Source organism: Branchiostoma belcheri, unplaced genomic scaffold, assembly GCF_001625305.1.
Source record: "Branchiostoma belcheri isolate BF01 breed outbred unplaced genomic scaffold, Haploidv18h27 scaffold90, whole genome shotgun sequence".
In the NCBI taxonomy this organism is placed as follows: domain Eukaryota; kingdom Metazoa; phylum Chordata; class Leptocardii; order Amphioxiformes; family Branchiostomatidae; genus Branchiostoma; species Branchiostoma belcheri.
The window spans coordinates 298695-326403 of NW_017804576.1; the positions used below are offsets into that span (position 1 = coordinate 298695).

The 27709-nt window shown below is 42.7% G+C and overlaps 2 protein-coding genes across 4 annotated transcripts in view; one reads left to right on the forward strand and one right to left on the reverse strand.

Moving 5' to 3' along the window:
* LOC109487943 (serum response factor-like) lies at window positions 1–27708 on the forward strand. 3 transcript variants are annotated; one of them, XM_019792045.1, is made up of 11 exons: window positions 1–224; window positions 1726–1900; window positions 4231–4325; window positions 6271–6548; window positions 6926–7195; window positions 17659–17875; window positions 19983–20093; window positions 20552–20656; window positions 21563–21739; window positions 25468–25595; window positions 27586–27708. In XM_019792045.1, the coding sequence occupies exons 2-11, from the start codon at window positions 1746–1748 to the stop codon at window positions 27610–27612; spliced, it is 1563 nt and encodes a 520-aa protein (XP_019647604.1). In that variant the 5' UTR covers window positions 1–224; window positions 1726–1745; the 3' UTR covers window positions 27613–27708. The 3 variants fall into 3 exon arrangements, with proteins under 3 accessions (XP_019647604.1, XP_019647606.1, XP_019647607.1); XM_019792047.1 differs by having other exon boundaries at window positions 45–224; window positions 25468–25583; XM_019792048.1 differs by lacking the exons at window positions 25468–25595; window positions 27586–27708 and adding an exon at window positions 23457–24493 and having other exon boundaries at window positions 51–224.
* Window positions 27638–27709, reverse strand: part of LOC109487920 (putative ATP-dependent RNA helicase TDRD9) — a 55612-nt gene continuing 55540 nt past the window's right edge. Inside the window, 1 exon segment of the mRNA XM_019792022.1 lies at window positions 27638–27708. Within this exon segment, the coding sequence (XP_019647581.1) occupies window positions 27638–27708 (71 nt within the window).

A 27709-nucleotide genomic window follows, 5' to 3' on the forward strand; every position in this document is an offset into this window, starting at 1 on the left:
CGCGATGACGCTGCCGAGTTGAGAGCGAGCGAGCGAGCGAGTGACCCACGGCTCCTGTCAATCATACAAAACAGCCGGCCATATAAGAGCGACCAGCAACCTTCGACCGAATCAATTGCCACTGTCCGACCAGACTACCGGTCGCATCGCAACTCACCGCTATAGCTCTCCAGTTCAAGCCATCGACTAACAGACTTCGGAACTCCCGTCTTTTGTATTTTGAGGTAAGGAAAACTATTACTATTACTCGCTATCGGTTTGTCTTCCTATGACAGATTAAGCTTCTTCCATCCTTTGTGTGTACATTTTTGACGAACTTCCTAAACGAGACGGACTCGCCTGATGTGATGATCTGTTGCCTTTCTGGACGCTTGAACGTCATCTTGGTTTTTCCATGAGAGGACTTCAAAAAATATTTCTCAAAAACCCACTGCTCGATACACATTTTAGCTTTCTTGTTTAAACAAAAGCGTTATGATGAGGGATAATTCAATTATTTCGTTTTGATACACAATATTGCTTTTAGAAGATAGTTTGTTTTGATAGACAACACGGAAGCAGAGAGAAATGCAAACAAAAACATGGGACGGTGACAAGCTACTCGCTGAGAACCAAAACTGCGTTATTTCCTCAATAACATTTTGCCCATTTTGCTAGTATAATATTCGTGCTGTATGTATCTCTGTATCTATGAGAATTTTCTTTTCAAAATGATAAAATTTTCATAACCGCGTTCTCATGAACGCAACGATGAAGAGACGAGATAATTTTGAGGATATCGTGGCCGCACTTTTTTCGACAAATTGAAACGTCGTTTTTTGGCACTGAAATAATTGTACAGGTTTTAGTAGCCTTCTCTTTGAAGCTTTTAACACAGCCATGCCAACAACTTGAAACGCGAAATTACCGAAATCGACAAAAAAACAGTTCTGTGCTTTTTACCTTCATCATCGACCATATCACATCCCTGCCATGACCAGGCTCTGTCAGACAGTTTTCAGTCGCTAAAATTGAGAAATAGCCCTTCTGTGTGATTTTGTTACAACCAGGCCATCGACTTACCACGAATCGTAAAGAATCGTCCGTGTCAGGACAATGACAAGTAGGACATAAAGTGATAAATATCAAATTCGCAAAACAGCATCCATTTCTCAACTTTGCCAGACTGTTACCATTTTGCCTCTGGCAAAAGGATACTGCCTGGCCAATTTCATACTGTCTTTGCCAGACTGTATCCATCATTTTGCTTTCGGTATACTGTCTTTGCAGCCACCAAAAGATCTGCTTGTAGATCAAACACGTACGCACTACTGTGACTACACGCAACTTGACAATCTGTTTCGCTTCTTTTCTACCAGGCAAGACGCCCCGGTCTACTATGTACTCCTACCACCGCCTACCTCCTACGTATACTAGTACTGTCTTCGCTGCCACCAAAAGATCTGCTTGGAGATCAAACACGTGCGCACTACACTACATTACACGTAATTTGACTATCGGACCGTCCGACGATCTCACGGTTTCGGTTTTTTTCTTGCAGGCAAGACGCCCCGGTCTAGTACTATGAGACAATGTATGAAGTCAGGAAGTTAAATCTTACTACCGCCCAACCTAGTACCGTCTTCGCAGCCACCAAAAATCTGCTTGGAGATCAAACACGTACTAAGTACGCGCTACACTAACTTGCAACGTACCTTAACGACCCGTTTCGCTTTTTCCATCCAGGCAAGACGCCCCGGTCTACTATGTACGAAGTTGACTCCTACTACCGCCCACCTCCTACATTCGGCATGACGTACCCACCCCCACCTGCCCGGAGCTGGGTGCCCGACGTCCCCGCGTACTCCGGACACGCCATGGACAAAACTTCGCCCGTCTCCTCGCCACACGACGATATGAGGTGAGACGAGTTCTTACCATGTTGTATCAGTGTATGTTAAGCCTCTATCAGGCTTCAGAAGCGGCTGGAAAGAGTAGAAATTGGGATAATAGACAACATGTCAGGGGAATCGGTCTATATACTGAACGAGTGTAGTTTGCGGTGTTCTATTTGGCCGATTTGCACTCTTTCTAGCCACTTCTAAGGCCCCCTTCTAAAGTCTGGTAGAGGTAGCTGTATGTATCCGGACGAACGTCAGAGAAAAGCTGTAAAACTTAAAGAAACAACAACATTTGCAGTGGATACAAAACATACAACAGAACAATAAAAACGTACGATTTTAGAAATATTTTTGTACGTGCAGAAGAGACTACATTTCGTGGGCCCGGAAGACACTTGCTTAGCAGTACATTTGAAGTATTTTTACAAGACAGTTTGTGCTGTTTCTCTAAAACACACCAAAACACTAGAGGAGAGCGTAAATGTACGATTTCATTCCAGGCGATCTGCTACTTGTCTCTAAAGCTTTGTTTGGTAAGAAAGAACAGTTTATGTGATGCGCACGACGGTATTGCTACGTGACACGGAATTTTGTGGCGATCTTTTTGCTAAAAATAAATAATGCACCATTTACTAACTGCATGACATAAGCGTTTATAATGGTCACTGATTAAATGAAGTTAGTCGTTTTCATTCTCGAGAAGTAAATGAGCAAAGGATACCTCTTGTTTCCGTCTTTAAAAAAACTTTCAAATGCGTTCATGAGGAAAAGTGTTCTTCTGTCTTTCACGAAGGAGTTGGACTTGGCTTTTTACAAAGAGATGTCTGAATACAAAAGATATTCAATGCATGATTACCGGGGTATGAATTTAAGTACTGTATACGGAATTGTTATTTGAAAGGGTAACGCGACTAAAAACCCCCAACCCCCCGTTTTGCACGTTCCCCGCTTTAAAGCCCCCAGGCAGTACAACGGACCGAGTAGCTTGGGTATGGTTAGCGCAGGGTCTAGGGCATAGAAACAGTCACCGCTCAGCTGAGCTCAGCCCCGATGTCTAACAAGTCTCAAGATACTCTCCAAGCAGAGGTTTGGGTTTGGGTTACTATATATTTGGCGTGTTTGTAGGCTTTTTTGTCGGTGTTTCTTTTTTGCACTGGATTTTTAAAAGAAACTCCGATTAAAAAAAAAGCCTAAAAACACGCCAAAAATAACCCAACCTCTGCTTGGAGAGTAGGTCTAGGGGCATGGCATAGAAACAGCCACAGCTCAGCCCCGATGCTGACAAGTCTACATGCGATAAGATGGATGAGTGGGTTAGTTACGAACCGTGAAAGCACATTCGCTACTCCTCAGCGTGGGGCGAGGAGTGTGTCAGGACCGGGGAAGCAAGATGTTCCACGCAGCTCCAGCGAGCTGAGAAACCATATGGGGAACTTATGCTTAGGTCACATTTCCAAACCGGGGCCCGGCCGGGCTGTTAGTATGAACGAAAAATTATCAATTCATATCAAGAATATACAGAAATATCGCGCATGATTCTTAATAAGAACTTTTCTGTGTTTTGTTGTCTTTTTTACCGTACTTTTCGTTCCCAAAAGCTGCCCGGCCGGGCCCCGTGTGGGAATTGTGACCCCAGCATTACGCGTAACACAGGCCGCTAAGCCGATTTGCGCTGTAATCCGCCTTACAGCTGAGTTTGCTGATCCCTTCACGTTTTCTCAGACACTCTTAGCAGTGATATCTGTTACATATACACGGGAGAATTGAAGTCGAGATCGTTTTCACGGAAAATTGCGACTAGGAAAGAGCAGAGAGGCGGTACGCATAGGCGTTGAAAGAAATGTTTTTTGGATCTAATTCTTGGACAATTGTTAAATCAGTAGCAGCTCTATAAAAGCTACTTTTTCTAACTTGAAAATGCTGCTCTGCGTCTGCGATATCAAATTCACCACATGATGTATTGAGCGCTCACGAGTGCAGTGCATAAAAACTCCGCTAGGACTCTCCAATACTAAGACCCGTCATTCACAACAACAGTCAACATTATTATACAATGACGATGTCTAACTAGTCAACGTGTGCCATTTTATATTGCACGGCATCGGTTCACTTCTGCCTGCTGAAAACTTTCAAATACTAGCCATACTAGTACCCAAAGCAAAATTTGTATTGAGAAATAGAATGTACGTTATTATACTGTTAATTTTAAATGGTGACGCTGAAGAAGATTGACGGATGTCACTCGAAATGCCCGGATCGGGAGTAATCTTGGTAAATTATCCAGTACTACAGTGTGATTTGTCTTTGGATATTGTTAACCTTAATATCGATGCACCTCTTATTCCGCCAGGTACCGTTACCCTACCTACCGCACCACGGGAGAGCTGGGCATGCACAAGATGCACACGTACGAGCCACCCATCACTCCTCCGTCAAAGGCATCAGGTCAGCACAAGAAATGTTTCTAAAAATGATCAATGTGATTATAAATATCTGTGTAATTTGTGTTGGAGCTGTGGAAGTTTAGCCCCTAGCGTATGGGCTAAAGGGCATCCCAATGAAACTGAAACTAAAACCAAGGACACTAACCGTTATATGATAATGCCCTTGCTAAAACTTATCGTAGCCTCGAGCTCTACCGGCTTCGGAAGCGGCTGGAAAGAGTAGAATATCGGTCCAATAGACACATAACATGCCAGGGGAGTTGGTCCGCTGAAGGAGTACAGATTACCGCTTAAATGTTTTCCTTTGGTAGATTGTACTTCTCTCTTTAATACGCATGGAAAGTTGAGTATAGTAGCCTCTAACAGGCTTCGGGAGGCGGCTGGAAAGAGTAGAAATTGGCCAAATAACATGCCGAAGGAGTTGGTCCGATAGAAAGTACAGTTTTCCACCTCCCGAGCCTGGTAGAGGCTGGCGAATAGCACATAAGCGCGGCAGCGGCGTGTCTCGTGTCTGTGCACACCTAGCGCGACGCTGAAGAATTGCACGTCTGTGTGAAAGTTAGCAGACGGCTGTCAACCTGTGTAGACTCAGATCAGGCATCAGATCCGAACATCTGCAATTAAATGTGCAAAGATTGGGTGTAACAGGTCGCCCTGTGTAATATAGCCAGCTGCCGCCGCGCCGCGTGCCTGCGAAGCTGCTGTGTTATGTCGAAAGACGGTTATACCGGCTATACGGATACAGATACCAATCTGGAAAGAGTAGAAATTGCCCAAAATATAGACAGATGACATGCCTCCAGGTTGACAAACTATTCTTCTTTAGCGGACTAACTACCCTGGCCAAATTATGTACATATTTGGCAAATTTCTGCTTGTTCCAGTCGATTCTGAAGCCTGGTGGAGGATAAACCTGGGACCTAACGTGCTAATTTTGCGACTAGAGAACTGGGCAGAGTCTGTCTTTTGTCTCTGATTAACTGAATGTTTCCAGCCATATAATGACTAACCTAAATCACGAACATTCGGATACGTTCGAATTTAAGTTTCGCAGGGCACCACTGGCTATGCTATTCCCACAATTAAAAGCGTCTACATTAGAGTCAACAGCCCCTGTACATATAGCTTATGAGAAACGTTTGATTCAATAGTAAAAGTAAAAGTTAAGCGAAAGTTTTGATGGCTTGTTCTCAAAATACACCTGACATCATGTCAACGGGTGACGCACTCTGAGTCAGAAGACAACAGCGCCGCCTAGCGTGCAGTTCATTTCCCAGGGCTGAGTTAGACATATTTGGCCCTGCAGTCCATATTTGGAAACCCCTTTGCTTTATATGGCAGGCGCGTGAGGTATGCGCTTCGCCTCGCCTTTTATATCCCTCCGCGCAGACGATAAATTTCCCTAGAACTTCACCTGTAAATCATGTTTATTACCGAAAACATTTTTGTGAGATCTTGAATGGTATTTCTAAATATTACTTCTAAATTTAGCGCTGTAAAAGACGCGATTGTGAAAAGAAGCAAAAACGTAGTGCGTCGGAGTGGAGGGGTACGCGTCTGCGGAGGGTGTAGTGGGGAATTCCTTTTGCAGAGGTGTCGGTGCACCCAGAAAGGAGAACCGGGAAAATACAGCCCGAAACAAGTGTGGGAAGCTTCGCGTATAGTACAACAAAATGAACACTGCAGGACAAAACGGAGGTAGGTCACGAAAACGGCCGATCGGAGAGGGTGAGAGCTTGCGCAAAATTTCGGAAAGCGAGGGAAAATCGCCCCTGGCTTGGTGCACAAGCGCTGGCGAGGGGCAGGAAGCCAGACGGATAGCAAAAATCACGGAAATCTGGTTTTGACAGTTAGCGCGGCAAGTCTTGACTCTAGAAATTGTATATTGTTTTGGTCCTGGAACTTAAAAAAAAAAACGTGGGATTGTTTTATTTTTTTTGTCGTAGGTGCAGGGGATCTGACCAACTTGGACTACGGACACCCCCCTCAACTAGGCAACGGCAACGATGACTACGGAGACGGCGACTCGGATGGATCGGGCGACCAGGACAGCCCGTCGGGGCACGGAGTGAAGCGTTCTGCCGACGACTCCCACGGCGCGTCCGGCGGACCAGGCATGGCCAAGAAGACCAAGGGTCGGGTCAAGATCAAGATGGAATTCATCGACAACAAGCTGAGACGCTACACCACTTTTTCCAAGAGGAAGACCGGCATTATGAAGAAGGTAGGAAAAATTATACATGACCTTGCTAGCGCTAGCTACATTCGTAGTGTCATTGATCATGACTTTCACTCGAGGTCGATTCGCCACCAGAATACCTCAGATAAGCTGTCGAGAATGCGTTTCATGCTGCCAAAAAGTTATATGAAGACTTTGTATCCATTCCCTACTCCCAAGCCTGCATGGTGTCATGCTGTTTTTGGGGGTGACACCCTTTGACCCAGCTCGTCAGAGCAGCTGGACGCTCGACACGCGGGCCCCCCAAAAATGGTGTCTGCCCCGATCGCAATCGTCCCTCACTTCCCCTTCTGCTTTCCTGTCGAGCTAGCAGCGCCCGTTTTTAATACCAACCATGGATCCCTTTCCCCTGTTCCTCACAGGCCTACGAGCTGTCCACCCTGACGGGAACGCAGGTGATGCTCTTGGTGGCCAGCGAGACCGGACATGTTTACACCTTCGCCACGAGAAAGCTCCAGCCCATGATCACCAGCGAGGCGGGCAAGGCGCTCATCCAGACCTGCCTCAACTCCCCCGACCCTCCCAGCCAGGGCCAGGCGTCCGGACATGGCCAACACGACCAGAGAATGTCCGTCACAGGCTACGAGGAGACCGATCTGACCTATTCCACCGAAGCTGAAGACAACATGAAGGTAAGATACGATTTTTTTAAAAATAAAAATGATTTTGTGATATCAACCAAAATCGCAGTCAGTTCTCATGTCTAGCAGTAGTCGCTATACAAACATGGCAAAGGCGTCGTCTGCTATCTCTTCGATTTGTTTATGTTGATTTACTGCAAGACGTTAAAAAAACATCACCGATCTGCAATATATCTTAGCAAGGTTGAACGTTTAGGTGATTTGATTGAAGGTTAGATACTAAGAAAATAACAGCTTTCGACGCTTGCGAAACATGAAATAATGTTGTCAAACTGTTATCGGGTTTTGCATCAAATCGCTCCGGACTATGTTTGTTTATTCTATTTTCATTTTTTTCGTACAACGAAGAAAGGTAAGTTTTGTAACTTATTGCAGACCAGGATTCTAGCGCAGAACATATATAATAGTTTGGCAAGTCTGCCATGTAAAGTGTTTACATGTTTAGGGTCGATCTCAGTTCTCTTTGCGGGGGCGAGTGAGCTAGACAGTTTGACAGGCGTAGTCTCAATTATGCCGAGAAACATTAACAGGAAATGTTGCGCAGATTGTTTGCTGGTTTAGTGCCCAGGACCTTGCCAGTTTTTTTTCTGAAGGTGGAATTGTAAATTTTCCGGTCCTTTACATGTTGTGAGGACGGAAGGCGAGACGATGTGGAAACAAGTCCTTCCCCACCGCACTTCCGCTAAACCCGGCCGGGGAAAATTTCCCCCCGTCCCCTTGAATGCCCAGCTGTTCCCGCCAGCCACTCGAAAACATGTTGATTACGCTTCGAGATAAAGCAGCAAAGCACGATTTAACGCGAGTGTCAACCCGCGGAAGATTGCGAAGATTGCCAAAAGGTCCCCCCGAAAAATTCCCCCTGGCCCAGCGCACGTAGTATAGCATTTGTAGGGTTTCATTGATAAAATTTCAAGCAGACCTCCTTGGCCAAATTTGGAACACCTGTGCCAAATATGGAGGAGCGCATTCCTTATATGTCAAGTCAGCGGGCCTCACAAGTCCTGCTTGTTTGCATTTGACGCAAGTGGAGATGGGAGTAAATACTGCAGCCTCAGCACACAACCATATAAGGGCACCAGGCCTATATGGGGAATGTGGCCCACCAGAAATGGTATACACATTGGACTGTACATGTTAAGGGGCCTGCTTAAGTCAGAGTGATGGTTTCCATGACATGTGAACTGTTAATGATCATGGTTTTGTAGTACTCGAATTTTCTGTGGAGTATTTTGAAAACAGAAAATCCTTATTTCAGTGGCCTTGGTTTTAGAAAACAATACATGCCTTACATACAACTGGAGGTGGTATGTGTTATTTGGCCGTGAACTTCAAGTGATATATTTTCTTTGTAGATGAACTTCTGGCATTGAACTTGAGAAAACATGAAGAAAACTACATTTTTTTTTGTCTCTAGATGTTTAGATTTATTCTTGCAGTTATCTAGTTGTTTTTACCAAAAACATGTATCATCTACTTGTTGTGTTTTTTCATGGTTTTTTAGATGCTTCCAAAGATTTCAAAGTGATTAAAAAATGTTAGATATAAATTTGCCTGTAAAAGGAGTTGAACAACTGTGGTTTTTAGCAACTGCTGATCACAAGTGTTGGGATATCGAGATTATAATCATCAATCAAGTCATAGTTTTTCTTTCATGTGTCAATATGCCCAGATTTTGTTTTGGGATTATTTATGCAAATAATTTTTTTTTCACTTCTGTTAAAATTTTTGTCTCCAAGAGCACTGCATTTTTAGCAGCTGTTGATTAGGCCACACCAATTTAATTTCTTGGTTAACGGATTCGCCCGCTTCATTTTTTTCTGATTTGCAAATAAAAATAAAAATTCTGCAAAATGCTCATATTTTGCCCTGAACAGTTGACAACAGTCCTTTTCTTCCTAGTTGTTACAGTTATTCCATATTTCAATGCAATGGTATAATTAAAAGTTCAAAATTCACTGTTTAAATTTTGACCCAGCCTGGTGTGTTGTCTTCATGGCTCTTATCGTACCATTTTAGGCCATAATAGGATGCCTAGGCCTGTTTTTATTTTTATTTTCGCCCGCCCGCTCCATTATTTTTCTAGAAAAATCCGTTAACCAAGAAATTAAATTGGTGTGGCCTTATGCAGATTGGTAATGGCTTCAGTGTGCCCAAGTGTTGGGACATGTGCCAGCCACAAAGTTGGGATGTCTGTGGACATAGCTCAGATAAAGCCTTTATTTTTATCCCCCCTGTCTCTAACACGTAACGACTGTACAGGATTTTCTTTCCCAGTCCCATGACAAAATATTGAGCTGCACTGTTTCATTTGTCGACTGTAATTTCAAGTGTTTTTTTTCCGTCCTTTTAAATATATTTTTTTTGGAAATCTCAATCTGTTGTGTATATTACTAGCTGTTGTCTTTGTGACTGGTAAAAACTGTGTAGGATTTTTTCTCAATCCCATGACAAAATATTGAGCTGCACTATTTCACTTGTTGACTGTAATTTCAAGTGTTGTTTTCCATCTGTTAGTTTTTTTGTTTGAAATTCCAAACTGTTCTCAGTGTTGTGTATATTGGCTGTCGTCTTTCTGACTGTTAAAAAGAAACAGGGCTATCCTATTAGCTGGTTAATTAGGGGGCTGCGGTTAATTAAGCAGATAGAACAGGAGCTGTGAGAGCAATGATGATGTTTGATTTGACACCTGACTGCCAAATAAGGTATCCTAGAGTCAACACAGCGGGGAGACTGAATAAATAGCGAAGTGCAGCCGGCTGTAACAATGAGGTTATATTTAGGAGAAAGTGTTATTTGGATGTGTACATTCGTAGACAGGCGGAGAGTTGCGTTAGTCTGCCAAGCTCTAGTCAAAATACACACTGGGTCGGAGACAACCAGCACAAGACAGGGTCTTCAGAGCAAACTCTGCCCAACCATATTTGGGCACGAGATGTTGGCTCTTTAGCTAGAAGCTGATGGGCTTGATGATAGAACGGAGCAACTCCCCCCAGACCCCAGATCGTCCCCTCGCCATGTACGGACAAAGAATTTGGCTAATCCCGCAGTTATCTGGACGCAGAATTTCCAGCGGAACTGCAAGGAATCAGCGTTTAATTACCCAGTCGCCAAGTTAGGAGTGTAAGAGATTTCGTAAAACTGAACAGTCCTCCGAAAAAGTCAAGTTAGCCAAGTACAGAGGCAGCTACCCTGTCTAGTCACAAGTTTTTATATCATTCAATGATCCTCTTTTTTCCATGTCTTTGCCTCTTGCCACACTTAAGTTAAAGGACACTGACAATGACATCCTACTTTTGAAACTGGTTTAAAGCTAAAATTTACTCGTTGGATATTCTCCATATAAAGTAATTTTTAAAGCACAGCATATCGGTGCAAACGTTTTGAGGTTGGAAGTGCCGGTATGTCCAACATAGAATCTTTGCAAGGATGTTTTCGAGACACTAGCAATTCGATCTGCATAATATATGAGAAGTTGTTATCATATCGTGTCTGTAATTGAAACCCAGGAGTTTGATTTCACTGATGGCAGGGGAGGTCCTAGCAGTGATAAAATCATCTGTGACTCTTCAGGACTGGGTCCTGCCAGTACTGAGCTGACAGCTGGCCTCGAAATTAACTTTTCTTCCTATTGTCCCAGCACTGTCCCAAAAATATATTTCAACTGTCCCGGTGAGGTTTTGAGGTTGAACTGTCTGAACCTGTTTTTCAGGAAATAGTAGTATGTGTGACAGCAACTCGAAGTTAACTTTATTTTACTTATGTTCTGACTCCCAGGTGGGCTATAATTGCAGAGAACCCAAGAAATTTGGGGGGGCTTTTCTGAGCCAAAAGCCGTGAGGTGTGCCTGATAAACAAAAGAAGGGCTGACATTGTGATGTTGATTATTTTTCTATTATTTTTCCATTGTCCCACAAAATGTGCCAATGTCACGTGAATGTGTCTTTTTAGTTGTCCCAGCCTAAATTTTAGTGGTCAGTGGCCACTGGACCACCTTTAATTTCGAGCCCTGACTGATCTGACAGCCATCTGGGTTATTTGTGGGTTTGGCGGTGGCATTGTTCTCTGTTGGTCCTGAGGCTGGGTAGACTGGGTGATGTCTTGCACATGGACCAGGTTGTGGGAAAAGGTGCCCAGGATTCGTTGACATTCCTGCAAGTTTGCAGAAGTTTAAGTTTTACTTCTCTAGCCTGGGTGCCAGACTGTTCCCAGGGCCGTATATACAGGCTAGCTCCTTGGTTCCAGGGCTAGCCTGGGTGCCAGACTATTGCCAGTAGCTCCTCAACAAGCTAGCTCCTCGACTCCAGGGCTTAGTTCTAGCTTAGACTGTTGTAAGGGCTAGGATACAGGCTAGACTGTTGCTGTTGCCAGGTCCAGTGTATAGGCTATCATCTGGGCTCAGACCAGGGCCAACATGTCTCCAAGGATATTTTACCATAGACACCCCTCAGTTATACCCTGAGCAAAGCTTCTCAGAGTCTAACTGGGGGCTGGGCAGTATACAAGCCCTAAGAACAGTCAGCATCCAGGCTAAGGATTCAAAAGTTCATTGACATCATTCATTGAAGTCTACAGAAGTTTATTTATAACTTCTTCTCCCAACAGAACAGAAACCGAGCAAAATCTGGAGAAGTTTAAGTTTAACTTCAGTTCTTTTCCCAATGAATGGGACAGAAACCAAACGTCCGGGAAAAAACAGTCGTTTTGGCACGATTTATGGAAAGACGACGGCCTCTGTGCACTGTTGATAAGTTTGTTGGCTAAAAAAAGACCCTGTTCCCACACTTGTGCGTGTGCTGTGACGTACAACAGTGCGACACATGCAGGACTCTTGCCTTGGGCGCTGATCCGTCTGACGCAGGCACGACTCAGTCCCATACTTCTTCCATGTGAACGCTTTTTCTTGGCCAAGTCCATGCGCAAACCGTCTTGCAGTTGCAGTTTATGTCACGATTTCACGAAACACCTGGTGGGCAAGAGCTATTTTCAGTCTCCTGGATGGCCCATGTGGGATAATGACTTTGCCGGCCTTGCCAGTCAACTCTGTTCACACTGGTGACGCTGCCAATCACATCACTGGGTGTGTGGAAAGAAAAGGATCGGCCGATTTGGTTGCTGTCAATTTACAGATGGCATTGTTTGAGAAACGTACGTAATGATCGCTGTAAGTAGATCTGCATAATGGATCTCATTGGCACCTCACTCAAGTCAGGGTATGATACTGATAGATTTGTTTATATAACCAGAAGAAGGGTTAGGGAAGAAATATATGGAGAGAGGACCAGTCGAACGGTTGGTAAATCATTTACGAAGTAAAACTCAAAGTGTGTTTCCGTTTCCTTTCTTCTTTTGAGGTAATTTGTGTACTTGACATTGTCAGGATCCGTTGGAAAGTCTAAACTATTTAGGAAAGTGAAGCATTCCGGTGCGTCTTACGCCTGGCCTCCCTCTGACCTCACATTGTGTTTATGATGATGTCAGACTCGCTGATTACACAGAGCAGGTCTGGGCAACGCTGCAACAAGTAGCTGCTACATTTTAAAACAGCAGAAATCAGTAGCCTCCATAGCATGCCAAAAACTGGGGGTTTTTGGGGGTCTTTGGGAGCTTTTATGTTCTATTTTCTGATCGCATATAGACAACATAGCCAGCCTGCATGAATTACCTAGAATTACACCAGTTTTTTTTAGAACTCACTCACTCACTCAGTCCTCTTGCACGATGTGCGTCGAGCCTACTAGGCGGGCCACCTCCCTCCATCTCAGCCTGTCCTGGGCGAGCCCCTGCGCTTCTTGGGGGGTGATGTTGGCCAGAGCCAGATCCTTGGCCAGGACGTCTGTCCAGCGGGTGCGGGGGGGCCCCCCGAGGTCTCTTCCACCCAGCGGACTGGGGGCTGAAGTTCAGGATAGCCCGTGTAGGGTGGTCGGGTGGGAGTCGTAGGACATGTCCGGGACACCAGCGGACTCGGCGCATCGCTGCCACACGGGAAGCAGGAGGCTGCTGGGTCCTTTGCCTGAGCTCGGTGCCATACACTTAAGTACAAGAGCTTTTTTAGAACTAATCAGGGCTAATCAGAAAACAGCCGAAGACCACCAAACCCCCAGATCTATAAGCCTTATAAGCCTGCTACGGAGGCTAAGAAATCGGCAAAAATCAGGGAGGCACCTACAACCTTTTGTTTGGCACTCTCGCCTTTAACAATAAACATTAGCTGAGAAAAGAAGCATGAAGATGACATGGATACTTTGGTACATACGTACATGTGCGAAACCATGCTTGGTCAATGTTGCATCAAAATTTTGTCCATTGTATATCTTTCTCGAGACAACAAATTTTGAAAATTGCAGATGGGTTGTCATCCTTAAAATATGCAAACACAACCATAGTTTGTAATGCAAGAATACATTGTTATGTGGTGGTGTTTTTGTATTTTTACTGGAAAAGGGTGATTTTTAAAAAGACTTAGGCTTCAATCTGAAAATTGATATGAGGGCGCTGGTTTGTTACATGAGGGTGCAGCGCCCCTATTCCCCTGTTTAGAAAAACCCCTGAAGTAGGACAGGAAAGCCTGTGGGGCCAGCCTGTGGTGACGGACCCCCCCTCCAGGGACCCCCCCTCCCCTGGGCACTCCCCTGCACCTGTTTGCACCAGCTGTACACATCCCCTCCATCACTGATTATCATCATCAGGATCTGCTAAACCTTTCCGGACCAAGTGTGGTCTGAAATACTCAGCACATGGCCTTCTCGGGATTCTCCAGTGTTTCAGTTCCTTCATTATGCTTGGACTCGATAGATTTACACTTAAGTACAAGATCATCAAATGCCAAAAGAAATGTGGGAAATATCAGAATGTTAAGCAGGAAGGTACTGAAGGAAACAGGAGTTAGAATGAATTTAAACTGTAAGTTAAGATACATCTGAACATGTCTGTCAACAGCAAATGATAATATAGACTAGATCTATAGGCATGACAATTTTTCCCACTTTTACTTAGTCCCAAAAGCCTGAATTCACTGCATTCAAATTTACATGGATGTTGGAATAAATTTACGAAGAATACGGTCAACTAAGGACACCTTAGCTGTTGATTCCCACCAAAAAAGGCATATAATCACGTATGCTTATGTAGCCACCTTTGACTTTCAACTGCCTGTCTGAACCTTCTGTCTGATACAGAGTACGGTTTTCTGTGGCCTTTATGTGCCTACCACATATTAAACCACCCACTCACCAGCTTTGTACCTAGGTTGCAAAATGTTCTAAGCAGATCTTTTGGTGGCTGCAAGACAGTATCAAAAAAAAAAAAAAATGAAATAGTTAAAAAACCTCCTGTCTCTCTTGTCTAGTTTTCACTCCTTTTTGATTTTGTTATACCCCAATTAAAAACGGGCAAGAATTTGTATCAAGTTGGCAAGACAGTATCAAATTGGCAAGACAGTATCAAATTGGCCATAGCACACTGGACACAAAGTATCTCAGTGAGCTCACTGAGATACTTTGTGTCCAGTGTGCAATGGGTCTGGAACCCAGGCTAAGTATCAAATTGACAGGGCAGTATCCATTTGGCACCCACTTGGCTGACGTAAGAAAAGAAACACCTAAAGTAAAAGAAAAAAAGAAAAAAGGCACCTAGATCTAATAGTAAAACATGTTTAAGATAAGCTGAGGCCTAAAACTCTGCTTGGAGGGAAGCAAAATGATTCATTTTAGACCTCCACTGCAGTGAGTCACATATTGTATTGTAATTTCAATCCTGCTGTTTTTTTTTAGTTTAACCCGCTGTATCAGTCATTTGCACCTGTTGCTCCTCATTATACATTCATGGCCGCCCTTAGTCACGACAGTATTCCAGGACCCATCATCTGTGTCACTGGTCTGTATCATCAATCACTACTCGGGGCTTGAAATTCATAGTTGGGAGGTGCACTAGACCCAACCCAAAGTAGTAAAAAATCAGGTGCACAAAATTTTTGAGCCCCGGCTCACCGGTCACTACCAGTCATTAAGGAAGGTTGTGAATCAGGAGGCCTTCTTGGATGGTGGGGAAAATCTAGAGATTAGAACGATCATCAGTGACACATGTCGGTTGTACATGCATGGTTGAGGCTTGACTACAAGTTTTTCCAGGTCAGTTTGGACCAGTCAGATCATACAATCATGTTTTGACAGGGAAGCATTGATGTTTTGCAAACTGACAGGTGTGTTAAGCTATTGCAGAGAATATAACTGGCCATGTGTTTTTACTGCTTCAAATGACATATTGCGGTAGCCCTAGCAATAAAAATATATAGTCCCTTTTATGAAAATTTCAAGGCAAAGCACCAGATCCTGTCATACCCCTCGCTAGTGATGCATACCTAAACTCAATTTTAGGTTCAGGTCCGGATTCAAGTCCAGAGGTTTAGGTTCAGTTCCGGACTTGTAAGTCCAGACCTAAACCCATGGAACATACAAAATTGCATGTTGGCAATCTTACAATGTTGTCTGGGTGAAACTTTGGCCACATAATTAACATGGAGGCAGGTACTTGATGATGCCCGATGGCAATGTTTTCTTCATTTTGCAGCAAAGATTTTGCAATCTACGGAAGGTTTTTGGTGGTTTGGAAAGAAAAGGGGTATGTGAAATGGTCTTTTATGGTAACAAGCCCGGACTCGGTTCTTGACTTTTAGTTTTTTTTTGGACTTGAACCTAAACATTTTTACAAGTCCGGATCCAAGTCCAGTGAACCGGTATGCAGCACTACCCCTCGCAGCCAGATTTTCCTCTCCTGTCTATGTTTTCCCATCAAGATAGATCTGCTTTCGATTCTGCTCCATCATCCTGACAGTTCCAAGGATTTGTCTCCCTTTTACCAGCTCTGCCGAGCAGCCTGATATGTACACACGGTCCTCGTGACCAGTGGAGTAAACGATATTACAGAGGCTCCGGTGTGTTTGGCGTAGACTCTGAGAAAAAGGTCATCATTTTCACGACTGGACTGACAATGGTGCTAACATTTGTAGAACGGCCATCAGAACCGCCGCAGGCTGGGGAGACTGACATTCAACAGCACTCACAGCTTCTACTTACGGTGAACTCGACCTTTTCAGAGTTTGAAATTAATAATCCAGCCCTGTTAAGGGTGTATCGGTTGCCTTGGTTCTGGAGCCTTAACGCGCTTTGCCCTTTTGTGTTAATGGTGCCGATACTGTTCTCAGCTCAAGTTTGCCTTGCCGATGTGTCAGTGCTGCTTTCATTCTGTTTTCATTAAACAGTCCCTAGGCCATATTCAAGAGCAACAGTAGATGTATGTATGTAAAGAGTGCTTTTTCTCACGATCTGCTCAGGAAAAAGGCAGTCATTTCATGAATAAATCAAATCATGAAGAAAAAAAACTTTTATCCATTGCATGTATCAACCAGCCAGGTGCCAGTGCTTGGTTTCTCCATAGTCCCAGGAAAGAGACAATATATATCTATCAGCATAACGCCTTCATTTCTGATTGATAGGATGGATGTGGCCATATGAGGGGGCGTGTAGAGCGTAATCAGTCATTTTAATTCTACGTAGATTGTAGACGGACCGCTCTAATTCAACGTAGAGTGTAATTGGCGCATTTTGCGTAGAGCGTAATTCGCTGTTTTGATTCTACGATATGGATTGTAGCTACCCGCAATTTATCGTGAAATGTAATTATGTAATAATGTTAGTGTTGAGTGTTGTCGGGACCCCTCCATGCAGACCCTCATATCATAACGTGAGAGAATGCTTAGCCTAGCATGATACATGACAACAAGTGGAAGATAACTTTCTGGTCTTGCACGTAATTCACACAACTGTTGTGACGCTCCCCTTACACAGCTGCCACTAGGCACTGTGGTGACTTAATGGTACAAACTGAAACACATCCTTCTGGTATTTCAGTCACAAGTTCAGATAACTCTACCATAGAGAAGATATGATCTTGTTATTTTTGGATGAAAACAGATTTAGCAAAATTAGATCAAGTCACAAGTTGTTCCTCAAGATCACTCAACCACAGAGAAGATCATGTTGGGAAGTTATTTTGAGATGAGAACAAATTTAGCAATATCAGGTCAAGTTACCCTTCAAGATTTGGTGCTGACGTCTGTCTCAGTGTGTGATCCAAATAACTGATCTGTATCTGTATAGCCGGTATAACCGCCTTTCGGCGTAAAACACCAGCTTCGCAGGCACGTGGCGCGGCGGCAGCTAGCTATATCACACTGAACGACTTGCTACACTCATTCTTTGCACATTTGATTGCAAGAGTTGTTTAAAGCTTTCTAGTGATGATGCCCCAACTGTGCTTGGTGGCAACGAGTTCCAGTCTACGATAGTTCTGGGGAAATACGAGTATACTTTAAAAATTTCTTTTTTATATACTGAATTAATTTTTAGTTTTTGCTGACATTCTGTGTAATATATTCTATATGGTTCTCTCCTTCACAGATGCAGAAGCCGACCATGTTCACGGTAGCGAACGTTCCGGGCGCCAGCGGTGATGGTCCGGGCGGGGCTGCGGTGAACACGGCGACCAGCATACAGATGGGCAGCGCGGGGTTCCCCATCACCAGCTACATGGCACCTGTCTCCACCACGGCAGGCGGCGGCAAGACCACCCCTACCATGCAGATACCAGGCAGCTTCACAGCTGTGCTTCCACCAGGTACGGTCAGATCTGTCAGATCAATGAAGAATTCAGTGAAAAAAATGTCAAGAATTAAATTAAAGGCAGACTTTCTTAGTTTAAAAAGAATGTTCAGAATGAAGAAGAATGCTCAGGATTAAAGAAAAATTTTCAAAATTAAAAAAGATTTTTCAGGATTTTGAAGAAAAGGTTTTGAAATTAGGCCACACCAATTTATTTTCTTGGTTAACGGATTTTTCTAGAAAAATAATGGAGCGGGCGGGCGAAATAAAAATAAAAATAAAAATTTGAGACTACCTGCCATACAGCCATTTAGTAAGCAATCCAGAGTGCTTATTAAGTTACAAAATGCTAGTATAGGGCACATTGGACACTTATTGAACTGGAAGGACCATTTTGGTGTTCTCAATACACAAGCATTACTTCATAGATATAAAGCGTGTTTGTGGTGCTTTGGAGTTGATAATCTTTTTCGTACACGAGCAAATTTGCAAGAAAAACAAGTTGAAACAAGTTTTACTTCCACCCTCATCAAATTATATGTACTCTAAAACATGACACTAAAAGTCACACAATGTAAACTCTCACAAGCAAATTCATAGTCACAACAACTGTAAAGGGGACAAAATTTATTCAATTTACATGTAATACCTAGATCCTGCCTTGATCCAAAGTTAAACAGCTTTCTCAAACAAAAACTCCCGCCATGTGGCCGCCATGCATAACAAAGAAAATGACTGAGCCAACATGGCATCCAGAAGATCGCGCCTGATTGGTCAGGAGGTAAAACAATCCACGATTGGCTCCTTTACATCATGTGACTGAGTGCAGGAGCGCCTCTAGCGATATTGGTATCAACTGCAGCAAATTTCATTGGGGTCAATCCCTGTTCGGTGTAACCGGCCTGTGGGGTCTAAACTATGACGTTTTTTATTTTTATTTTCATTCGGCAAAAAAAGGAAGCGGCGAATCCGTTAACCAAGGAAATAAATTGGTGTGGCCTTAGAGGAAAAATGTTAAGAAGTAAAAGAATAATTTTAAGGAAAAAAAAAAGTAAAGTCTCAAACTGTCAGACATACTTACCTTCACAGCTATGATACCAGTATGGATGGTGAGTAAAAAATGTTTCCAAGAGCCATCATATCCCATATCCTTTTAATAATGAATAAAATTCAGTGTTTTTTTGGCAAACCTGTCCTCTTTTGAACTCCTAAAATGTATATTTGAGATCCTCCCAACTACAAGATATGCCATACCGATGGACTATCTTGACTCTAATGTGTGTTAATGTCAAGTGCTATTTAAAGACAAAGGCTATTGATATGCGAGCTATGTATAGCCTGATCGAGCTCACAGGTTCCTGATAGACAAGCTAAGTATAGCCTGACAAACATGTTATGTCTGTGTCTCGAGGTTGAAGTCTAAATGCTGTTGAACTTGAGCTATTAATAGATTGAACTTGAGGATGAACCGTCTTCTGATAACCCGGAGTGCTTACAGTGATTAAATTCATATTGGTATTCAGTGTCAAGTTTTTAAAAATCATTTCTGACTACAGTGTACTGTATTCACATTAGTAATTTGGCCCCAAGCGTAATTGTTTCACATGAATATCAACAGAAAATTTTTTTGCCACAAAAATGTTTTTAAGTATGCACATTTGTTAAATGCCTTGTGAAATAAAACAGGCCTTTCGGGTGATTATTTAACCCTATGTCTAGTGTAATTTTCTTACTGTAACTTTCAATGTTGGGTTGTTTCAACACTTTGAGCTCTTGTACTGAACATATTACTATGACGTATGGCCGAATGTCTATGCTGGCTGACATAAGATTGAGAGGTCATAGGTTCAATCATTGGCATTCCTGGCTAGACACTATGTCCTTGGGAAAGGTAGTTTACGTGACTTCCCGCACTCCACCCAGGTGTAAAATGGGTACCTGACTTCGGTTTGGGAGGTAAAATGCAATGGAAGGAGAGAGGCAATGGCTCCACCTTCCAATACCATGCCCTATAGGCTATACACAGTGGATTAACAACAATCTACTTTGGCCTCAAAAAAATCTATGGGACTACCCTTTCCTACATTTTTTACTAAAGATGTCCTACGTATCTCCCACTGTAGGTACGCCCCTCCTCAGCCAGGTACAACAGGGAACCTCCCAGTCTCAACAGATCCAACAGCAACAGCAACAACAGATGGTCTACAGGGTCAACGGACAGCCTGCCTTCACAAGTAAGGCTGCACACAGTTTATCTGACTTTAAACTTGAAATAGTACTACCACATGTAAGAATCCTTGCACCTTTAACCTCCTTCCTAATATATCCTTTTGGCACAAAATCTGTTGGTGATTACAAAATAGTTTGCTGGGAGTGGGGTAACAAATTCATTTTTCTAATGAGTTTTGACAAACCCTTGATCATATAATTAAGTTTACCTGTTCTCAGACCATCACAAAGAAGCGAGGAAATAGACTGCTAGCTAGAGAATGCACAACTTATTCCTATGTACAGTAAGAAATGTCTTCATACACTGATGCCTGCCTGTTGCGTTGTTGTCAGGTAGTAGTCAGAGTCATCAACAGTCAGTGGTGTACACAATGACTTGGGCAGGAGGAGGGTTACTGAGAACTGATGTGTTGTTGTTGACGTGTTGTTGTTGATGTGTTATTGTTGTTGTTGTTATCATCAGGTGGTAGTCAGAGCCATCAGCAGTCCGTGGTCTACACCATGACTCAGGCAGGAGGAGGGGACAGTCAACAGGACTCCAGCTCCATCATCAACAGCCAGAACACAAGTAAGTCACCAGTGTTCTAGCCAGCATCCGTCGCATTTCCCACTCATGATAAACAAAAAGTTTGTCCAGTCTGTCATCTTTGACATTTTTGCACGCAAAGGTATAGAAGCAGATGTCATTAAACGAAGTTTAATTTACCATGCAGCAAAATTTGTCCCTCAAAATGCAGGAAATAGCATTTCAGAGGATCAGAAAAACACAAAGCCTTCTTGTAAGCTTAAAATACTGCTGGGGGATTCTGGCTAAATATTCAGAATTTAAGAGGTCTAAAGCCCTGTAATTACTGTGTAATATACTTCCTAAATGGTGCAGATGAAATTTGTCTGGTGCAGGCAATTTTTATGTTACTTGCACTAGTTCAGGTATGCAGAAAAAAAGTATCTCGAGGTCTGATTACTCTGTGGACATGTAACAAACCCTTGCCTCCTTGTTGTCCCGCCAGGCACCAGTATGGCTGTATGGCTCCGACCTTTTTTCGATAAATGTGGGGGGATCTTTAATGTGCTTGAGGTGTGGCTGTCCTCAAATATGGGACAAAAGGACATCCCTAACTGAAGCTAGGTCCTCATTTTCACCTGAGTGGAATGAGGAAATAGGTGTTAACTTCTGCACTTGCTCTAACAGTGACCAGTATAGCTCCGTCCATGCACACTATGTTACAACAGTGGAAGATCTTATTTGACATTTTACTGCTGTTGACTTGACTTGACTTTATTGGGATCCACACTTAGCTTACAAAAACTATTTCAGCTATTCTTCCTGTGGTCCTTCAAGACACTCATGACACACATTTCCAAAACATGAATACATTGACAACAATTTCAACATATTAACACAGCTCAAAATCAAATAAGGCTATATACATCAAGGCTATATACATCATCACCACTTCATTTGTCCCGCCAGGCACCAGTATGGCTACGACCAGTGGCAGCAGCACGCTGACGGGCCACGTGATGTACCAGACCCCCCAGGGAGTCGTGTACGCGGCCCCCACCTCCATGACGGAGGCCGGAGTCGTACTGAACTACCCCCAGGGTCCCTCCGCCATCCCAGTCCCACAACAGCAGGTCCAAGACCAAGGTGAGACGAGAACTCTGTCCCTTCAGTTAAGGCCACAGCGCGTAGATTTTATGGATGATATCAGGTGCGCTAGTGTAACGGAAATGAAAAGAAACCTACAGTGGGGGTCGCTGGAAGACAGACGTAGAATGTCCAGACTGTGCATGATGTACAAAATGGCTAATAAACTGGTGGACGTACCAACCAAGTTATCTACCAAGAATTGAGGTATTCAAAAACTTGTATTTCCCCAGAACTATCGTAGACTCGTTGCCACCAAGCACAGTTGGGGCATCATCACTAGAAAGCTTTAAACAACTCCTACAATCAAATGTGCAAAGATTGAGTGTAACAAGTCGTTCGGTGTGATATAGCTAGCTTCCGCCACGCCGCGTGCCTGCGAAGCTGGTGTGTTACGCCGAAGGGTGGTTATATAGGCTATACCGATACAGATAATGATGGATGACATCCTCTGCAGACTCTAAATCTTATGCGAAAAGGCGAAAAAACAAGGTGGCCCCAAAAAACAAGATGATACATGTATTGTGTTAAGTTTATTGCCAACACACATCCATTTGTCACTGAAACAAATTTGAAAAATAAAAAGGAACGCTGATGACATCCATAGAAATTACTTGCTGTGGCCTTAACAGTTTCGATGTAAAGCATGGCTGGAAAGGAAGTGTATGAAGTAAACATCGCATGTTCTCACCTCACCTCACCAAAAGTTATCCTTGGTTCTAAGACTGGACTACAACTTTAGTACAAGGAAGTGCAGTCAAACTTTTATAAGAAGACCACCCTGGGGACCTAAGGAATGTGGCCTTCTTAGACAAGTGGTCTTCTTGTACGTCATTTTTTTGTACTTGCTATACTGTGACTGGTCAAAAGTAATTGTTGGTGGCAACCTAGAAGTTTGTCGCATCAAAATTGTTTTTATGGTTGTCACTTTAGAACCAAGGATTGCATTGTGTGGTCTTCTAAATTATCTGAAAAGGTGCAGTCTGTTTTAATGAGAACTAAGTAATTGCCATATTTTGTAGCCAAACATAAAAAGGACTTGAACATATCAATACTCCTTTGTATGCTAGTAAGGCCACACCAATTTAATTAGTTGGTTCTCGGATTTTTCAGAAAAAATATGAAGCGACAGGGCGAAAAAAAATAAAAATAAAAACAGGTCTAGGCATCCTATTATAGGCTTAAATGCTACAAAATGAGCCATGAAGTCAACACGAAAGGCTGGGTTAAAATTTAAACATTGAATTTTGAAATTTTAATCAAACCACTGCAATGATAGATGGGAAAACTTTAACAACTAGGAAGAAAAGTACTTTCCTCAACTGTTGAGGGCAAAACATGAGCATTTTTCAGTTGATTCAGGACCAGAATCAATTTTTTTTTTTGCAAATTAGAAAAAAAACAAAGAGGCAAATCCGAGAACCAACAAATTAAATTGGTGTGGCCTAAGTACTAGATACTGTATCTACATACCAAGACAAGAGCTGTCTGACTTTTCTGGCTACATATTGCCTGTCGCTGTTTCTGCATGTGTTCTCTGTATTTATTTTTCTCTACCCTTGCTCTGTATACTTTTTTTCTATCCTCCTACATCTTACCTGTAAACGAGTGCTAGTTTTTGCATTGTGGATTTTCTGTAGCGGAGTGAAGTTTCCTTTCTGTACGTCTTGCCTTATGGTTTTTTCTGTGCATGTCTCTCTCCGTTCGTTGTCCTCAGTCTTCTGTGTGCTGTAGTCTTGTCGGTTCGCACGTGTGTTCCTCGACCTTCCCTCACCATTCTCCCTTGTAAAACCCTACATCATTCAAGCCCCTGTCACCAATTAATAGTCCTCAAACCTTTCAGAGAAAATTCATAATCCCTTCTATTATTTATAAGTATCTTCTTGAGAAAATTAATAATCCTTACTTAAACCTTTCGTAGAAAATTCATATTAATCCTTCTATAATTTATAAATTTAAACCTTTTAGAGAAAATTCATTATCCGTATTTAAATCTTTCATAGAAAATTCATAATCCTTCTATAATTTATAATTATATACCTTTTAGAGGAAATTCCTGATCCCTATTTGAATTTATCAGAGAAAACATATATTTCTATATAACGTCACTCCAAGAATGACACTTTTAATTCCTCTTTTTTGGTAGACAAAGTAATTTATTAAATCATTCAAATTTTGATTTTTGATCAACACTGTCCCTCTCATGTCCCTTCCATCCATCTATGGCCTTTCCCTTGCTCCTGTCCACAAGCAACCTCTACTTTTGTTGCTCTCTGCCTCCCCTTTTCTCTATTCTACTTTGTACTGAAAAAAAAATCACACAGAAAGCCTTTACTTCTATACACAAAACTGGTTCAATATGGCTGTCTACTTGCACAGTCTACACTTTCAAATTACTACTTTCATTGTCCACCTTTCTGCCTGCTGCCTTTTCTAGTTTATACACCCAAAATCTCACTTTTAAACGCAAAGCTGGTCCAATCTGTCTACTTCTACACTTTACAGTACACTTTGAAATCACTACCCAAAACCTATACATGGTCTAAAATCGAGATCCCAGCCTCATTCAGAACATACTTGCACAAATGTACAGTTTCAAAATTACCCAAAACCTCAATGGTCTAAAATCAAGTTCTTCAACCACGTTAGCATAGTACTGGCCATGGTACAGTACTTGTACAGTCTACACTTTCAAATTACTACCCAAAACCTGGTGTAAAATGTACATGTAGATCTCTATGGTCTAAAAAAAAAGTAAAATCCAGCTCTCGACCAGCCCTCTCTACTTGTACAAACTACACTTTCAAATTACTACCTGAAACCTGCGTGGTCTAAAATCTAGCTATCGATCGGCCCCTCTCCGGCTCCACTAACTGAAAGTTCATGGTACACAATCTAAACTTTCAAATTACAAATCCAAAACCTACGTGGTCTCTTGATCGGCTCAGACTATCAGGCTGTCTACTTGCACAAACTACACTTCGAAATCACTACCCAAAAATTACTAGACATGGTCTTAACTCCAGCTCTAGACCAGCCCTTTTCCGGCTCCTCTAACCGAACATGTTAGCCTAGTACCAGCCATGGTACAGAACTTGCACTATCTACACATTCAAAATTACCACCCAAAACCTACTAGACATGGTCTAAACTCCAGCTCTAGACCAGCCCTTTTCCGGCTCCTCTGACCGAACACGTTAGCCTAGTACCAGCCATGGTACAGAACTTGCACTATCTACACTTTCAAATTGCTACCCAAAACCTACATGGTTTAAAATGTACATGTAGCTCTCGATACACTATCTAAACTCCAGCTCTTTATCGGCTGTCTACTTGCACAAACTACACTTTCAAATTACTACCCAAAACCTGGTGTAAAATGTACATGTAGATCTCGATACATGGTCTAAAATCCAGCTCTCGACCAGCCCTCTCTACTTGCACAATCTACACTTTCAAGTCACTACCCAAAACCTAAAGGTCTGAAATCTAGCCATCGATCGGCCCCTCTCCGGCTCCACTAACACGAACACGTTAGCCTAGTACCAGCCATGGTACAGAACTTGCACTATCTACACATTCAAAATTACCACCCAAAACCTACTAGACATGGTCTAAAATCTAGCCATCGATCGGCCCCTCTCTGGCTCCACTAACACGAACACGTTAGAGCGTAGCGCCGGCGGTGTCGTCTGTCTCGTACGAAGTGTGTGTGATTGTCACGGCAGGTGGTACAGCTGCGGCGGCGGCTGCAGGCGGCGTGCAGCAGGTGGTGCTGGCTCCGACCACGCCGGTTCAGATCCAGATGCCGACGGTCTCCCTGCAGCCCTTACAGCCCACACAGGTGAGACACCTCGTAAGTGCACAACTTTCCTAACCTCTCTTCTGTGTCGTGCTGTGCCAGGGCTCAAGCCAGCTCAAGTTTTTCCGTCAATTTGTTTATTTGTCAACCTCGATGAACAAAATTGACAAAAATGCTGGGTAAAAATACAAAAAACATGAAATGGACCTCGAAAAACCACTCTGAACCCCATGATTTGCCTCTCAAAATAAGGGAAAATTGCATTTTTGAAGGTTTGGAAATCCAAAATTTGTCCCCGGAACCCTCTACTCCCACCCTAGATTGGGTCAGATCATGAACATGGGCTGACGGAAAAAAATTTTGAGCTGGCTAGAGCCATACTGTACATGTGTGTGTGTTGTAGACTAACACCAGTAATGGACCTATACCATTATTACGTCACAGTTTGTTTACCGCAATGAATGCCGGTCAATCGACGTTTATTTTGTATTTGGGTGCGTAGCGCGGTGTGTGTTTGTGTAGCGTTAGTAGAGTTGTGTAGCTAATATAAGGCTTTTAATACAGTACTACTTTCGTCTAATATCACAACTAAATCACCCATTACGGCATGTAATGCTGTGTCAACACAACTAGACGCAGCAAAAATCAGACATACTTTACTTTGAAATGATCTTTATTCTTTAACTGACCGTTCTAGAATGTTCTTTAGAACAGGTAAACAAACTGTGACGTAATAATGGTACAGGTCCATTAGAAGTAGTGCATGTCAAGGTGTGAGAAAATGTGGGATCTGCATAGACACAACGTACTGCACCTATCCATAGTACAGTTCTTAGGGTTCTAGCTAGGATTTAATTTTAGCGTAGTGGTACTGGCCGCATGTCAAGGGAGCGAAGCGACCGAAAGGGGGGATGGGGTGGAGCTTTTAAAAAATTGAGCTAAAAAGGGGGCCATTTGAGGGATACCCAAAGGGAAAAAAATGTTATTTCTAAGGTATGTACAATGTATCCTTGATTGGTAATTTTTCACATTTGATCTGGCATTCTTGAACAAAGAAATACAGTCACAATGCCCCTATGCTGTATTGAAAATTTAGCATATATTAGGGGGTCAAAATTATAGCGTGGGGGGGGGGAATTTAGCGTAGGGGGTGAAAATTGTAGCGTAGGGAGCCCCTACGCTACTTCGCACTAGCTAGAACCCTGAGTACTTTCCCAGAATGTCTTATTTAAGGATGGCATGCCGTCTATAGATGTTGTGTTGGAGAAGTCTACATGCCATGAAAAATTCAGGTGTCGCACAGGTGCAGTACGTTCTGGTTTTCCATGTCCTGGCCTCCTTGGACAGATTTGGGTGCAATTTTCGAAGTAAAGTACTTAGGCCACACCAGTTTAATTTCTTGGTTAACGGATTTTTCTAGAAAAATAATGGAGCGGGCGGGCGAAAAAATAAAAAAAATAAAAACAGGCCTAGGCATCCTATTATGGCCCAAAATGGTACAATAGGAGCCATGAAGTCAACACACCAGGCTGGTTCAAAATTTAAACAATGAATTTTGAACTTTTAATGATGCCATTGCATTGAAAGATAGAATAACCGTAACAACTAGGAAGAAAAGGACTGTTTTCAATTGTTCAGGGCAAAATATGAGCATTTTGCAGTTGATTCTGAATTTTTATTTTTATTTACAAATCAGGAAAAAAATGAAGCGGGCGAATCCGTTAACCAAGAAATTAAATTGGTGTGGCCTAATGGGATGTATGGGATTCTTTCCTCTAGTTGTACTTCCATTATTATGTTGTCTCATCATGTCCTTTGTGCATCATACATGTATCCTTTAATAGAACTTTATGTTGTAGCTTTGTTTGATCATTGTGCACGTTTTTTTCACCATTTTGTTCTACTTTGGACATTTTCCTCAGTTCCATATCTCATAAGTTTTAGACATGTTCTTTGAGCTCTTCCTTTCCTTATAGTTTCTGTCCACTTTAAAAATATGTTTGTTCCTTTTTTTTTTCCTTCTTGCTGTCTTAATTTTCTCCAGGCATCTGAAATCAGAACCTCCTCATGAGCATCCTGACCCCTGACCCCACCTGTCAATCAATCATCCTAGTCCCGTCTGATTGGCTGGTCCAATCATGTCGTCCTCTGATTGGTCAAGTAGTTTG

Bases quoted from the DNA above. Each gene is read 5' to 3' on its own strand.
- LOC109487943 (XM_019792045.1), top strand. From the start codon at position 1,746: ATGTACGAAGTTGACTCCTACTACCGCCCACCTCCTACATTCGGCATG. The intron at 20,094-20,551 runs GTAAGGCTGCAC...TGTTATCATCAG, and splicing joins CGGACAGCCTGCCTTCACAA to GTGGTAGTCAGAGCCATCAG. The intron at 20,657-21,562 runs GTAAGTCACCAG...TTGTCCCGCCAG, and splicing joins CATCAACAGCCAGAACACAA to GCACCAGTATGGCTACGACC.